At 32.1% G+C, this 15,857-nt stretch overlaps 2 protein-coding genes across 4 annotated transcripts; one reads left to right on the top strand and one right to left on the bottom strand.

Moving 5' to 3' along the window:
- The first annotated feature begins 2,312 nt into the window (after positions 1-2,312).
- LOC101212463 (casein kinase 1-like protein 3) lies at positions 2,313-5,784 on the top strand. 3 transcript variants are annotated; one of them, XM_011650345.2, is made up of 15 exons: positions 2,314-2,526; positions 2,623-2,663; positions 2,807-2,876; positions 3,002-3,150; positions 3,266-3,361; positions 3,482-3,552; positions 3,661-3,722; positions 3,812-3,875; positions 4,048-4,132; positions 4,217-4,343; positions 4,426-4,508; positions 4,622-4,682; positions 4,769-4,905; positions 5,049-5,236; positions 5,343-5,784. In XM_011650345.2, the coding sequence occupies exons 1-14, from the start codon at positions 2,451-2,453 to the stop codon at positions 5,226-5,228; spliced, it is 1,302 nt and encodes a 433-aa protein (XP_011648647.1). In that variant the 5' UTR covers positions 2,314-2,450; the 3' UTR covers positions 5,229-5,236; positions 5,343-5,784. The 3 variants fall into 3 exon arrangements, with proteins under 3 accessions (XP_031736708.1, XP_011648647.1, XP_011648646.1); XM_011650344.2 differs by having other exon boundaries at positions 5,337-5,784; XM_031880848.1 differs by lacking the exons at positions 4,769-4,905; positions 5,049-5,236; positions 5,343-5,784 and having other exon boundaries at positions 2,313-2,526; positions 4,581-4,658.
- Positions 5,785-7,407: 1,623 nt separating this feature from the next.
- Positions 7,408-15,479, bottom strand: LOC101210350 (probable lactoylglutathione lyase, chloroplastic). The gene is made up of 9 exons (XM_004139302.2): positions 15,197-15,479; positions 14,054-14,258; positions 13,806-13,930; positions 13,559-13,623; positions 12,434-12,646; positions 12,241-12,288; positions 11,566-11,673; positions 11,203-11,343; positions 7,408-7,579 (listed from the first exon to the last, which is right to left on the bottom strand). Exons 1-9 carry the CDS (start codon positions 15,336-15,338, stop codon positions 7,538-7,540), a joined length of 1,089 nt encoding a protein of 362 aa, XP_004139350.1. The 5' UTR covers positions 15,339-15,479; the 3' UTR covers positions 7,408-7,537.
- Positions 15,480-15,857: the final 378 nt, after the last annotated feature.

The following is a 15,857-nucleotide window of genomic DNA, read 5'->3' as shown; positions in this document are numbered from 1 at the left end:
TTCTATTAATATATATCAATGTCACTAATAAAAAGTACATATTAGTGTTATAAAATATGAAATTTTGCTATTTGTGAATATTTAGTTAAAATTGCTATCTTTAATAATTTTTAATATAAATACTAAAATAAAATAAATAGAAAACCAAAATATTAATTTAACTTCATAGTTTAGGTTAACGTAAACAAAATGGGACATGTGAACAAGCCGGGAATTGCATAGTTTAGTTTGAGCCAAAAACTGAGCGGCCAAACTAATTTATATTAAAAAGAAATCAACACGGTGCTAAATAAAAAATTAGAAGAAAAAAAAGCAACACAAAAATAATAACATTACGCTTCAAAGGGAATATATATATATGTATGTGTGTATATATATCCCAACTTGGTCAGACCCCATATTGGAATTATAATTTAATTTATAACACCAAACTTCTAATTAAACAAAAACAAATAAAATATTGAAAGCAATCTGCCAAACTAATAAGTGACTTAATAATTTAACATAAAATAAAATTAGTGTAATAACTTTTAAAATTGCATTTCCCTTTTAAATAAATTGTGTTTATTTGACGTGGTTAATTAGGATGATGTGAAATATTAAATTAATTTTAAATGGTTAATTATATGTTTTAGAGTGATTTAAACATTCAACTATGCTATTAATAATTTCAAAGTCAACCTTGAACATATATTAAGATTTTTTTTTTTTTTCAAAATTGATTTAACTTAGTATTTAGCCGCACCGTAATGTTCACTAACAAATGGAAAAAAAAATCTTAAAGTGAAAAAACGTAACTAAAGAAAACAAAAACAATGGAGATGGAAAAGTTACCATGCACTACTTTCATTCGTTATTTGATATGTCATTAAATGATTTATTGTGCAAACTCTATATCATTCTAACTGTCTAGATGATTTGCAATAAATGAAGTAAATACGAAAACTTTTCACATCTAGACACGAGTTGAGTAGGTAAACTTTTAAGTACTTTAAAAGTATCTATAATTTTTATCCATAATTTCACGCTTTATTAAATTATACATTTTTTTTTAAGCCCCACATTATTCCTAAAGGATGGAAGCAATGGAATGAAGGTACTTTAATGTTTTTTTGGAGTTGGGATGGGTGAGGTCGAGTTAGAGTTATTAACTTCGTTCCTTATTTAACACATTTTTGTTAAATTTTGGCGGGCTCCACAGCTTATTAACATCAATTTAATGACTTTTAAGTGTGGATTGCTTTCGGGATAGGTACAAGTAATTATATATATATATATATATATAGCCATTTGTTGTATTTGGTAAAATAAATTGAGGTTAAATAATTTTAAAATCACACGTCCCAATATACTAAGCCTTCTAATTTTTTAAGAGGTTTATCTAAAAGATTCGCGATATAACTAGGAAGAAGTTTTCTTTTTAATTTTGTTATATATGAATATTAGGTACCATTTAGACTTTTCAAAATGTTTTAATTAAAATTTAATATTTAATTTTATCCTTTAAAATTAAGATTGGTTTTATATATCTAAAATCAAATTCATTTCCCAATTCCCATGAGTTGAATCCATCTATTTTTTTTTACATCCTACCACATTTTTTTAAAAAACTAAAAATATTTCCTTTAATATTAAAAAATTCAAACAAAAGCTTACACTTCTAAAAAAAATGGTTGAAATTCATAAATCATGAAAAAGTTAAAAAAACGAATAATATGTTTTCGAGTTATTATGTTTAAAACAAGATACTATTTGTTTATCTATTTCAATAAATGGATTGAACACTAATTTATTTCATTTCAAAATTGTTTTTTATTTCTGAGACGTGTTGCTTTTTTAATTTTCAATAAACTCATCGAACACTATTTTATTTCATTTCGCGACTGATTCTAAATTTTCTAAAAGTGTAGTTTAATTTCATACTCAGGTTTATTAATTCCTTTACCTCGTAGATCTCGATTGAGTAACTCGTCACACTAAACAATTTCAATTCGAACACTGATAAGCCTAGGGGAAGAAATAAAAGAAAAGTCAAGAAGTCAATAAAAACATTTAGGATGAAATTACGGAAGTAGCCCTAGAAAGCTTTGAAGATTATCCCTTGGAGTCCAAGGTAGAATAGAATTAGAAAGAAGTGCGTATAACAACGAAACGCCCTTGGTCTACCTGTCCTTTACCTGCTGGTCCTCGTCTTCTTTTTTTGTGGCTTCCGTTTCTTACATTATTTATTCGTATTTTAATCTCTTTATATATATAAATATATAAATATATAAATATATATATATATATAATATATTATATATATATATATATATCTGAATTATTCTTTGTGTTATATATATATAATTTTTGAAATTTGTTTGCGATTTGATCTTCGCAATCTTCGAAACCCTCGCTTCGTTCATGCTCTGACCGATCTCCACAAATTCGATCCACTTTCATTTTTCGGTATGGAGCGCGTAATCGGCGGCAAGTACAAGCTTGGCCGCAAGATCGGCAGCGGATCCTTCGGTGAAATCTATCTCGGTGCGTTCTAAGGACTGGATGTGTTTGAATTAGATTCTTATTTTGTATGAATTTTTGTGATTTACGACTGAGAATTCTTGTGATTCTTTGTTTCAGCTACTCATATTGAGACGTTCGAAATCGTTGCTGTGAAAATTGTAAGTTCTGATCGTTTGACTGAATTTTGTCTCGTTTGTTTCTGTATTTTGTGGATACTTTCTCCGATGTATCTTAGTTGAAGTTTCCATGCGTGGAATGGAGTTTCCGGCGTTTACCGATGTGTTTGGTTTTTTTCTTGCAGGAAAATAATAAAACGAAGCATCCGCAACTGCTTTATGAGGCTAAATTGTATAGTATTCTTCAAGGAGGAAGTACGTAAGCGATTTTGATAGATTTTTCATGTTCTGTGTAGTTCAATGCTTGTGTTGAAGGACGGTACCAGGTTTGATGTAATTTCTTTTGCTGTCGGCTGATTGTTGTGTTCTTCTTAATTCAGGCGGTATTCCTGCTACGAAATGGTCTGGTATAGACGGGGAAGAGAATGTGCTTGTCCTTGATTTGCTTGGACCAAGTCTCGAAGATCTCTTCGTATATTGTGGGAGGAAGTTCTCGCTGAAGACAGTCTTGATGTTGGCTGATCAAATGGTATGTATCACCTCCTGCTGTGGTTTCTCGTCTTGGATGTTCGTGTTTACCTGCAAGTGTTAAATGCTTTGAGGTCTCTTCTCTAGTCTCATTCATTTTCTTTTTTCTGTTGAAGATCACAAGAATAGAGTACGTTCATTCCAAAGGATTTCTGCATAGAGATATAAAGCCGGATAACTTCCTTATGGGCCTCGGACGCAAAGCTAATCAGGTAATAGTTCTGTTTCAAGTTATCTGTTCTTATTATGAATGAATTACTTCAAGTTTTTCTTGCTAGCTTCGTTTTCTTGGTTGTCTATTGATTCTTATCTTAGCTTCATTTCGTTGTCAGGTTTACATTATAGATTTTGGATTAGCAAAAAGATATCGAGATGCAACTACCAATCGACATATCCCCTACAGGTATCCTTTCAATTACTTTTGGAACTTCTTTAAGTTTCTTACTCATTCTTTAAATCGATATGAAATTGTGATATAACCTTCTTTTATTTGTAATCTATCCTCTACCAGGGAGAACAAAAACCTAACAGGGACAGCTCGCTATGCTAGTTGTAATACTCATCTTGGAATCGGTAAGTCAGACTCCTGAGTTTACTACTTGCATATTGTTCCTTGAATTTTAACTCGAGCCTCATGTAACCTCTCTCCTGTCTTCTTCTAGAGCAAAGTCGGCGTGATGATTTGGAGTCTCTTGGATATGTGCTTCTATACTTTTTGAGAGGAAGGTATGCCATTGCCCTCACTACTTTTATTACAATCAATTAGCTATGCATAATAGTGCCTGCTTCATGCAGAAGAATGTCGTGAGATTCTACAGGATGTTGTATTAATATCTCCTTGTTCCAATTCAAATACATTCTATCTGCATATCTTATTAACTTAAATTTCAATTTATAGCCTTCCATGGCAAGGATTGAAAGCTGCCACCAAGAAGCAAAAATATGATAAAATATGTGAGAAGAAGTTATCTACTCCTATTGAGGTATGTTTAACCAAATCTCTTGGGTCTTTAGTAAGTGTATATAATCTGGAGCTTATGCAACTATTTTTGTTATCGTTCTCAAAGGTCCTATGCAAGTCTCATCCAGTGGAGTTTGCTTCATACTTCCATTACTGTCACTCTCTGACATTCGATCAGCGACCTGATTATGGATTCTTAAAGCGATTGTTCCGTGACTTGTTTGCTCGTGAAGGTAGTGATGTTTTGGTGTAAAACTTTGTTCAACCGTTTGAGATGTGTTCTTTCATGAACTCTAATTATTTGTTTTGGTGCAGAATATGAATTTGATTATGTTTTTGACTGGACAATCATAAAATACCAGCAGTCACAGAAGAACAGAACGCAGCCACGAGTATCTGTAAGTATCTATCCCTGGTTTGCAGTTTTGTCTTTATGTAATGATTTCATTGGGAGAAATTGGAATGAACAGATTTGATTCTAAGTATTATGGTCTATTGCCTCTTACTTCAGCCGGTTGTTGGTGGTACACATAATCATCATGCAACACCAATGGAAGGGGAAAGTCGTCAAGGTTAGGTTTCTGGTGGATGCATATTCAATGTCAAATTTACCATTGCATTGTTTAAAGTAAGTGACTTAATATTTATTGTTCATCAGGTGGGTTTAATACTTATTCATCAGCAGAGGTTACGGATCGTGTTAGATCTGATAATGTTTCAAGCCCTGCAGTGCGACTGCATTTTAAACAACCAACTCCAAAGAATTTGAGTTCTGACAATGCACTTGACATGAATGTAAATGATCTTCTTTATGACCTTTTTAAAACAATCTTATTTATGGAATAATTTCATCCATTATTCCTTACTATGGTATACGCTAAACAATCTTGTATGTTAGTGTTATAATGACTTACTGGTGGTCTATATTAATAATGTAGGCTCTAAATGATCCTCGCATGGCTACTTCATCATTTACACCTGCTGGTAGCTCAAGAGGAAATTCTTCTAAACCGTTGCAGTCAACCGAATCTCCAAACCGTGTACAGGGAAATGGTCACAGGATTGGTCCTTCAAGTAGCTGGATTTCATCACTACAGAGAATTTCATCTGCCAAGTGATCAAAATGGTAAGCCCTTAGTATACTGACTTGGTGCTGTTTAGATTTTGCCATTTGTTGCTCTAACTTGTTTAGATTTTCTCTAACCGTTTACTACATCATGGTTTAGCAACAGATCTGGCCAGGACTATTCTAAGCTCTACATCTATGAAGCTGCAAATTGTGATGATTTGATGTTATCTTTTTGCAATGTAATTGAAGAGATTCTGATGATTTATTGGCAGAAGCTACAACATGCTTGCTCGTAAAATGTGTTAGTCCCTGAACTATTGCAAGCTCAATGTTATTCCTTTTTTTGCAAAGGTGACTAAAAATGCTTTGGTGGTTACAGAATTCCAACTTTCTAAAGCATAGCTTCTGCTGTGTAAATAGAAGTGAATCACAGCAATCTTGTACCTATGGTTCTATGTAACATTACTTGTGTGAAAGAATTTCGTGCTTTTTAACCAATTTTTGTTACTATACTTTTAAGATTCCTTTTGTAAGGCAATATAATATGGATGGATAGTATTTGTTCATATTGCCCAATAATACCTCTTTTATTATTGTGAGTGCAATCTTTAAACTCTTCAGCCTACTTTAGTCTAGACTCTAGAGCATGAAACTCCCACTGTGGCTTTTAATGATAGGATCTAAGTATTAGCTTCTACAATTACTTACTAGGTTCCGGGCGTTTATAAATAGAAATTTATTGAACTGACTAGTTTATAAAAATCTCTATTTTGGACTTATAGTTTGTTGCATTGTGCCAAGACTATCTTGGAAAAAAAAAATGTTTGCTTATGTTGCTTTGCAGGTTTGAAGAAGTTAATTGACATTTGAAGGAGTTATCTGAAGAGATACAAATATGGGCTTTTACCTTGGTTTATTTACAATTTTTCCCTACTTGTTTTCCATTTTCAAAACTCTATATATTTCATGTCTTTTGTTTACACTTTAGACCTAAATGTTTTGCTTATTGCTTTTTCCCCCCACTTTCTCAGGTTTTCTTTTTTTCATCCAACTCAGTTTTCCCCACCACTTCACAATTCTTTCCTTCATAGTTTAATCATTTTAGTTCCCTTTGATCATTTTATCTAAATCTTTTTTCAATCCTCTCACTTTTGAAATGAACTTAGAGTTTTTATCTTCCAGGAGTTAAAGTTGTGTGATATAGGGGCTTCTAAACATGCATTAACAAGTTTAAAGATGAAATATATCTACTTTTAGCCTTTCATTTTGTGCCTGTTTTGAATATTAGACAGTTTTACATCTTTGATAATACCTAGAAATTCTTTTAAATAACTTGCTCTGTTATCAGTTTATAGGTGTGATTTGCAGGAATTTTTTCCCTTCAGATTTGTGCAATATGAGAAGATTAAGGAAGGGACACAGGTTTTCGGCAAATTGTTCGTGAATCGAATTATTCGACCATTTTTCTAACGAGCAAAGCAACGATTACGTGGACTGTCTATTTAGGCATATCCATGACTATTGGGCAAGTGATGATCTATGATGCTATTGTTCAACGGTTTTACTGTCAAAATTTGTGAACATGGTAATTTACATCCTTACTTTTGATCCTATGGATTTGCAGAATTTAAAAATTCCTCTTTAGGCATTACAAAGATTAAAGAATCCTTTGGTCGTTGCTAACACCTGATATATTGAGGTTAGAATCCAACTCTACTGTGTCGATTTTATGTTAAATCCTATAATTACTTGGAGAGCTATTAGTTAGGTTCGAAGTTCTTTGAATTGCCCAGAGAGCAACGAAGATCTTCTGGGTCATATTACCTCCAGAAGCAGAATGTCTAAAGCGACACTATTACCATCTCTTTGAGTGAATTTTATGTAAGGATTTGATGATCGAGCTTCGAGAAAATGCATTACGGTATTTATATCTTTTCACTGGATTCAGGTAAAATATATTGCCATGGTTATTTTACAAATGAGATTTAAATTGATGGTCTTGTACTTACCTAGGCCGATCTTACATTTAAATTAAGGATTTCTTGAACCCTGAAAACATTGGATTCAACTTCTCGCTAAGGGTACCAAATTTCCTGAGAGTTTTAAGGAGGGAGATGGGATGATAAGTCATTGGTGTAGGGGCAAAAGGGACCTTATGGGAAGTTGGCCATAAAAACACGAGGAGGGATTTATATAATAATAATGAAAAAAGTGATAAATAGGAAATGGAAATGAGCAAATTCTGCTGCTGCTGATGGACATAATAGAGGCTTTTTATTGTTGGTGCAAGTTCAAATGTACAAATGGGTTCATGGAGAAGGAAAAAAAAAAGAAGGTAAAATATGGAACAAGAAAGACTTATTCCAGCTCCTTGAGGAAATCAACGTTATCTACGAACACCTGCACAATAGAAGCAAGAAAACAGGTAAATAAAATTACCGTCGTGAACTTTTTTAAGTTTTATCTATTGTTCTTTTCTCTGTTACATTTAAAAAAGAAATGCAAGAGGAACTTTAAATTGAAACAAAATGCGTTTTTAAAAAACTGGTTTAAATTTTTTTAAGCTCAAGTTTTCACCAAGACATTTTTTTAGAATTTTTAGAACAAAAATATTCTGTTCTTGAAAATATGGGGAAAATTGCCAACTTTTTGGTAGCACAACTTAACAGATGATAGTCTTAAATTGTACTATATTTTGTAACTATTTTTAATAATTTTATCACTTATAATAATTTTCATTTTAGGTATTTAGATAATTAAATATTTTTTCAGACCTTTTCATTCATTCACTGAAGTTTCTTTAGCTTCTATTATTTCTACTCTCCATTCTCACCCAAATAACATTTTATCAATGAAAACTTTCAACAAACTTCTTTTGGGACATTTTTTTGGATTTTATAATTTCTTTTCTTTTGACACATTTTTCAAAATAACAAAATAAATTAAAATATTTACAACTTGAATAGAATAGACTTTATCCCATGAAAACATATCTAAGATAAAATATGAAAAGAATTGCTAAATATTATAAATATTTGGATAAAATTTGTTGTTTTTGACTATTTTTATTTTATTTTCTTGTAATAATTTCTAAATAAAATATTCAAGTTTTTCAAAAATAGAAGAATCACTCTATTTAACACTAAACACGGAATAAAATCAAAATAAAATATCATATTTTTGACAATTTTTTTTATAAAATATTCAATGTCTTATAAATTTTAAAATTAATTTTTTTAAAAGTATGGTTTACATTTATCTATCGAAGAGGTTGATCTATTATATTCCAAAGACACATTCTACAGTTCAGGTTAAATAGGCAAACTTGAAACCATTCCCTGCCTAGTTAGGAAAATCGTCGATCAAAAGGTGATTTTCTGTTGCATTTTAATGATTCTAAGCATCCTAATTTTTACAATTTTAGTGTTGATATATTCTCCACTAAAAACAACAATGAAAATGTTGTTAGCACGGTAGATTGTTAATGTTTGTAGCAAAAATTACCGCACAAATTTAGGGTCTATTTAATAAAACATTTGTTTCTTGTTAACTAATTCACTTTTTTTAAATCAAGAAACTTATTTTTAAAATTATTTGGAAAAATGAAAATGAAACTCTCTTAAAATTGTGAAAGAAAATGGTGAAAGAAAATTGCGAATGAAAAAAAAAGCTTTAAAAAATATATGGTTTTTAGAAACAAAATCAATACCAAACTTGATTTTTATAAACGATAATTTGAAAAACAGAAAAAAGAACTGGAATGGCTACGACCTTAGTTTTTCAAGAAGCTTAAAAAAAGGGCTCTGGTTGTTCCCAAGAGAGAGAAGTTTCTGATCTAAATAAATAAATAATGATAATAATAATAATATGATGATAATAATAAAAAAGGTTCCTGATCTGAAATTGTGTTAGATAACGACATAACAAAATCAAATAACTTTCATAACAAAATCAAATAACTTTCATATAGATGTTCTACACGAGGACACGATATTTATGAAAAAATTTTAAATTCTATCAATAATAGATATTAATATTTCTATTAATGTCGTTGATAGATAGAGATAAAATTTTTAGAGATAAAATTTTTACTATAGCTTGTAAAATTTTTAATCTATTATACTATTTTAAAAAATGTTTTATATATAATATTTTTTGTCCTAATTTTTCAATTCTTGCCGAAACCTGGATTTGAATTTCTAGTAAAATTATAAAAGGAAAACAAATAAACTTACAATTATAGATGAAAAAAAAAGCCCAAGCAATTATCAAATTAGGGTTGAGAGATACGATTTTGGAATCTGTTTAGTAAGTTCTCTTAAATGGAGTTCGTCAAAAACCAAACCATCCAAATAGCTAACGTTCAACCTAAAGACCCAAATACCTTAGCCTGACTCATGATTTTTTGGTGGTTGATTTCAAGTTGAGATTCTCTCTAAAAATCAAACAGCCTCTAATCTTTCAAATTATTAAATAGGTTTACATTTTATTAGTTAAGTAAAAACAAGATGCGTTAAGTTTTGACTTTTGGAGGGTGTTGTAAATTAACCGAACAATTTTAGTTTTGTTAAATGGTGTTGGAAGGAATAGAATGTAACAATTGTATAGTTTAACGAGTTTTTGCTCTCAAAAGGAAATTTCCAGGAATTGTATGGTAAGACATTCTTCTTTGTTCTTTAAATTTTCAATAGAATACTATCACGAGAACAAAACACCGAAAATGAAAAGGTGAAATTATGAAATGGTCGCGGTTGTTCGTTCAATAACCTAACGATTTGTGGTACAAAGCAAGTAGTATGGGAAAGAAGATGGTGGATAAGTCCATAAAATAAGGAAAAATAGGTTCTAAAACCGTGGTGGAAAGTAGCACTCTTCCAAAACTTGGATTTGGAAGGATAAGAGGGTGAATAATAATCCACCATTCTTCCCTACTTCTCCGACAATCTTTCACGTTTCTAATAAAAACTGTGACTATCTAGTCTAACCGGGATGATCCTATGAGATGGGATCCAGATAATTTTTCATAATTTCTTGTTCAATCTTTCGTCAAATAATTAGTTGGTTATTAAACTTTGTCTAGAAGGGTTTGTGCAAGCTTTGTGGAAGGTGAGAATGAATGATCTAATTTGGTTAGTACTTCAAGGAAGTCTGGAAACGGTGGGTAGGCCTCCAAAGAAGGGTCCTAAAATTAGTATGATTTGCTTAGGTTGGGAATCGGCCTCTAAATATTGGAGCATTGAACATGTTATGGATTCAGTAGGCACAGGAAGGTTTTATGGATTAGTTTTGCGAAGGCCTTCGACTTAGCTAGAAATAAATTCAAGAAAATATTTAAGGAAAAAGCTTTTCGTGGAGACAGATTTGACTCATTGTACTCTGTTAGATACTTAGATTAGTATACATGAGTTTACCAGGGTTAGGGGTATCAAGGTAATTTGATACTTAGGAAGTTACTAGGAGTTATTGTGTAAGTGTGGTTACATCTTGTTATAAATGGAGGGAGGATAAGTGAGAGAGGGGGATTATTCTGTGGAGTGATTTAAGGCTCGGGTGAGAGTATTCAAAAGGAAGGGTCCAAGTGCCTTATACTTGGGTTTATCTCTGTATTCTTTTATAGTTCATTATAATAAATAAAAATCTTGTTCTTGTTAGTAAGTAATCGAACAAATTCGCAGCACCTTCATGGCGTGTTCTTCCTAGACACATTTGCAGTAATTAATTTCTCTGAAAGATATGTTTGCTGAACTTTTTTTTGTTTTACTTTGTAATCCAGTTTGAGGTCGGATGTTTTAAGAGGGTTGGGATGGTGGTGTGTTAGTTTTAGTTATTTAGTTTATCTGAACAGTTAGATTTCTCTTGTAATGATTTTTTTGTCATTCCTGCTAAATTTTACTTTTAATAGTTAGCGAAAGTCGTTGCAGATAGAAAAACATTGCTCGCTAAAATCAGATGCCAAAAAAAGAACTTTGTGTAAAAGATAAGCAAGCGAAGGCATGAAAAGTGAATTATCTCGAGAAGCTTACCGTCTTCCAACCATCGGGATCCAAGCAAGCTGTAATCTTTGTGTTAATTCCAGGCAACGGGCCGGGTTCTCGGGTGACCTTTCCCCCACTGAGTTTCACTGCTTCTGCAGTTCTGTACACATCGTCTGTACCAATAGCAATCTTTTCACAGAGAAGGACAGACATCAGTCTTGGTTTGTTATAAACTTATAAGTTCAGTAACATCTCATTTATTGATATCACGAAATCAATAATGACAGTAAGTAATCAACAATTTAAGAACAATTTGAAACTATAATACTATTTTGCCAAACCGAGCTGAATATTTGGAAGATTTGTTAAGAAAAATGATTTGATGAAAATTGGAAAAAAAAAATATAGTACCTGTGCATAAGCATTCCCTTTCTCATAATCCGTGACCCCGTAGTTATATGTCAACTCCATAACAGCATTTTTGTCTTCCGGACCATAACCCATCATTGCTATAGTATACTATAAAAGAGCAGTCATAATATCAGTATATCATATCATATCATCAAGTTAACCGACACACACAAAACTCACAATAAATCCGAATATGAAATGCAATGGAACATGTTTAACCAGTCCAGGGCTGTAATAGAAACCGGCAAGCTTAAAATTAGTTATGATGGCATTGATGTGGATAAAAAATAGTACAAAAATGAACAAGAAGAGAGTTGATAAATGGTGGAAACTCACGATAAAATCAACCATATTCAGATAGCTAATGGCATGCAGGTTGACATAAAAGATGGATCTCAAAATGAGGGAAGAATTTTAAAAAAGAAAAACGTGTTTAAAAAAATGACTTATTTTCTGCAATAAACACATTTTGAAGACTCTACAAGTCCTTCCAACGATTCAACTCCTTCAATATACGCACTTTAAAATATTTCATTCACATTTTTCTACACGTTTGTAATTTTGAATTTTTCTTCAAAAAGAAAATATTCAACTTACCGGAAATTTATCTTCCAAATATAACGAGAAATTTTAGGTGCAATACTTCTAAACTACAATCAATTATAAGATTTCTACCTTGTAATCTGGATTATCACGTTTACGTAGAAGCTCCATTCCATAAGCCTATATAGAAAATTCAAAGAAAGCTCAACAGTAAATATTACTCACATCATTGATATTCATGAAAGTTAAGGAAGAAGAGAATAAGAAATGAGTTAAACAAAGACTGTCAACTACATTTGAAAGAATCCCAAGTACACAATCTTACCTTCTTATAGAAATCTATTGAGCGATCAAGATCGCCCACACGAAGCATTACTTGGCATAAAGGTTCAGGAGTAGGTCCTCTTTCAATAAGTTCAAACTTATAACCATCTGGATCTTCAACAAAAGCAATAACGGTCCTGCCACCTTTCACGGGGCCAGCTTCTCGGGTCACTTTGCCACCCTTAGCTTTTATGAGTTCTACGGTCTTGTAAACCTATCAAGGAAGAGAATGGAAACCATTTTTGAAGAGAAAATGTTGTTAATGTCCTTTTTACTAGACAGTGGGGCAGTTGGCACGCATAGGTGGCCAAAAGAGTAAAACTGATAAGATAGGATAGGAACACGAGAGAAAATAGAGTGAAGGAAAAGCTAAGTTAAACTATGAAGAAACAATCAGAAGTGCACATACATGAGAAAACATGCGAAGTAGAGAATTGCATTTCCCAAGACATGCTGGCGAAAGATTAAAAAGGAAAGAAAAAAGTTTTACCGAAACAAAAATCGAATTTAAGGATTCTTATTCTTAGGAAGAAAGAAACAATCCAGAGTTATAATCCAATCCAATATAGAGAATCAACTAAAATATCAAAGATAACAAATAATTATTACGAGAACTTAAGTCTAAACAAGTTATAATAATTAAGTCTATAGCACACATGCTTTATTTTTTGCGAAAATGACAAAAAAAAATAAAGCCCAACCCACACATATAAAAACATGGATTTTATTATTTTTGCTATATTTGCAAAATCACAAACCTTAAAAACATTTTTGCAAAATAGCTATAGACTAATTTGTCACCCAATACAATTTTCCTAATTATTATTTGCAAGTTTAGAATTTAAACAGCCCTACAATGGAAAAAGATTACCTCAAATTTCACATTTTAATATATATATGTGTGTGTGTGTATAAACGTATGTCACATGCTATACTATCAACGAACTCATTTTTCCATTAAATCTGAAACATATCTTTTATGCTAATGACTTTGAAACAACAATTGAAGAACAATAGCTTGCTCGTTTAAATTATTACCAAGCCCTTTATAATAAAATGTTGCACAAGCATACGGAATACCAAAAGTTTTGGTTTGTAAGTAAACATTCCAAACAAAGGATCTTACATCTTCAACCGCAATACCAAAATGGCCAAACGCAGTGCCAATATCATATTTGTCGACTCCATAATCTGGAACAATGACCAACCAGAGTCAAAATAATTAGACATACTTAGAGACTACGAGTATATCCTAAATTCTTTGTAGGAAAAAATCCGATTAAAGACAACATTTTCAGAGAAGTACAGAAGAAAACTAAAATTTCTGAAATTACGTAAGTAGCCAAACGGCTGCTAAATAGGTCATATCTTACTGTAAGTGAGCTCGATCACGAAGTGGGAATCCTCTGGACCAAACCCAAGGAAGGCATTTGTGTATTTCTCCTCTGGTATGTCACGTTTTCGTAGGAGCTTCATTCCAAGGCACTCTGTATAAAATCTGCGCAACAAACAATCAGTTTTTGGTCTTTCAACCTTCACCATCTTATCTCTCTCTCACTCTCTTTTAAGAATTTCTTATCTTATTCCTGCATTAAATTGGTGCTGTCTAAAACAAACATACTTTATGGTCTTGTCTAGATCTCCAACACGATAGACAACATGTAGCATTCTTCTCTTGTCCTGTTTCACCCAGTCTAAGAGATTTTCGGAGGAAGAACTAGTGCTTGCTTGGGCTGCATTTCCAGCTACAGTCATCCCTATGTTGCTTCCTTCTCCCCTTAACATATCAAAAGCTTTCAGACCAAAGTATTGCGACTGTGGAACAGCTGTAAAAACAACTTATGATCATGCAGTTGCCTTATATCAGTTATCAGCTATCAACGAGTCATTAACATTTTTTTTTCTGCTCACTGGTGCGTAGAAACTATTTTTTGATGTCGAGGACTAAACATCCACCAGACATTTATGTCAAAAGCACCGTGAAGAAAGAACGCATAATAATTAACAAAGGTTACGGCAAAGCACTGGCTGTCACAGACGATAACATCCATAAACAGATAAATGACGGATAAGTAAATCGATATCTGTATCCAAATATCAAGACCACTTGAAAATTATTGATAATATAAAACAGATTATTCCATTCAACTCACTTACAAGTTACAACACAGTTCATGAGTTCACACAGAAGAAAACAAAATGTAAATGAAATTGTTAGGAAATTCATGTCATTAACATTATTCTTATGGACGAACACTTATCGACAGATAAAGAATATTCAGGAACGAATAGATAGAGATTGATGGAGACGAATGCGTATCAGAACTTCAACAAATTTGGAAAAACACAGATAAAATTTAGGAACAAAATTGTTCACGTTGAACATTCATCGAACTGTTGCCAAAAGAGAATCAGTAAATCCATAGATGAAACCACATATATGAAATGAAAATCGTTACAGTCACAAACCGTAATCCAAATTCAATTCACAACAACAATCAATTACATCTTAAGCCAGCGAGCCACTGAATAAATTCCCTACCTATTACAGAAGACGTAACATATTATTCAAACTGAATCGACATCGAATAGAGATGAACAGAAGTACACAGCAAGCGAGGATATCCACACAAAAAAATAGCAAAAAAGCATCTCGGAGAAGTCAACCGAAATGGAAAATTAATAAAACATAGTGCTAATCAACAAATTAAGGATCGACAACGAAAGAACATAGAGCGAGAGCGAGAAGCGGAGAAATTCATACCACTGCCAAGTTGCAACAAAGCGATCCTGCGCGTAGTGTTGAAGGAGGAGAGAGAGAGGCCAGAGCGAGAAAATCCGGCGAACCTAAATGCCGATAAAGAAGGGCGAACGGAGAAGGAAGCCATTGGAGTTATCCTCACCATTCTTCACAAACTCTCTCTCTTTCTATCTCTCTTTGAAGTTGTATTGTGTGTCCGCGTTGTTCTATCCGCGCTGCTGTAACCCGCGAGCCAATAAATCGATCGCGAAGCAGACCGAAGAAACATAATCAATTGATTTATATAAATCTATTTATATTAATAACTCATCCACCTCACCCTTAATTTCCCTCCACGCTTAAAACTTAAGAAAATTGTTTGTAAATATTTAATTAATATAACCATATTTTAGCCAAATTATTGAAAAGGGAAATTGCATCAAAAAAAAATAACTCATCACACATTTGTTCCATAATGTGAAATTAACAAATACGATAATTGTGACATTAATCTACTTTTAAATTTACAATTTAAAAATTGCTTGAATATTTATAAAATATAGCATTAATAGAAATCTATAATGCCCATTAAATATATCGATAGAATATAAAAGTTTATCATATCATAAATATTGTTTATCAATTATTTCACCATTTTACTATATTTTTTAAAAATGCTTATTTT

This window comes from Cucumis sativus, chromosome 2 (assembly GCF_000004075.3).
Source record: "Cucumis sativus cultivar 9930 chromosome 2, Cucumber_9930_V3, whole genome shotgun sequence".
Taxonomy (NCBI): domain Eukaryota; kingdom Viridiplantae; phylum Streptophyta; class Magnoliopsida; order Cucurbitales; family Cucurbitaceae; genus Cucumis; species Cucumis sativus.
The sequence above is the reverse complement of the archived record's forward strand: the minus strand, read 5'-3'. Positions and strand labels throughout refer to the sequence as shown.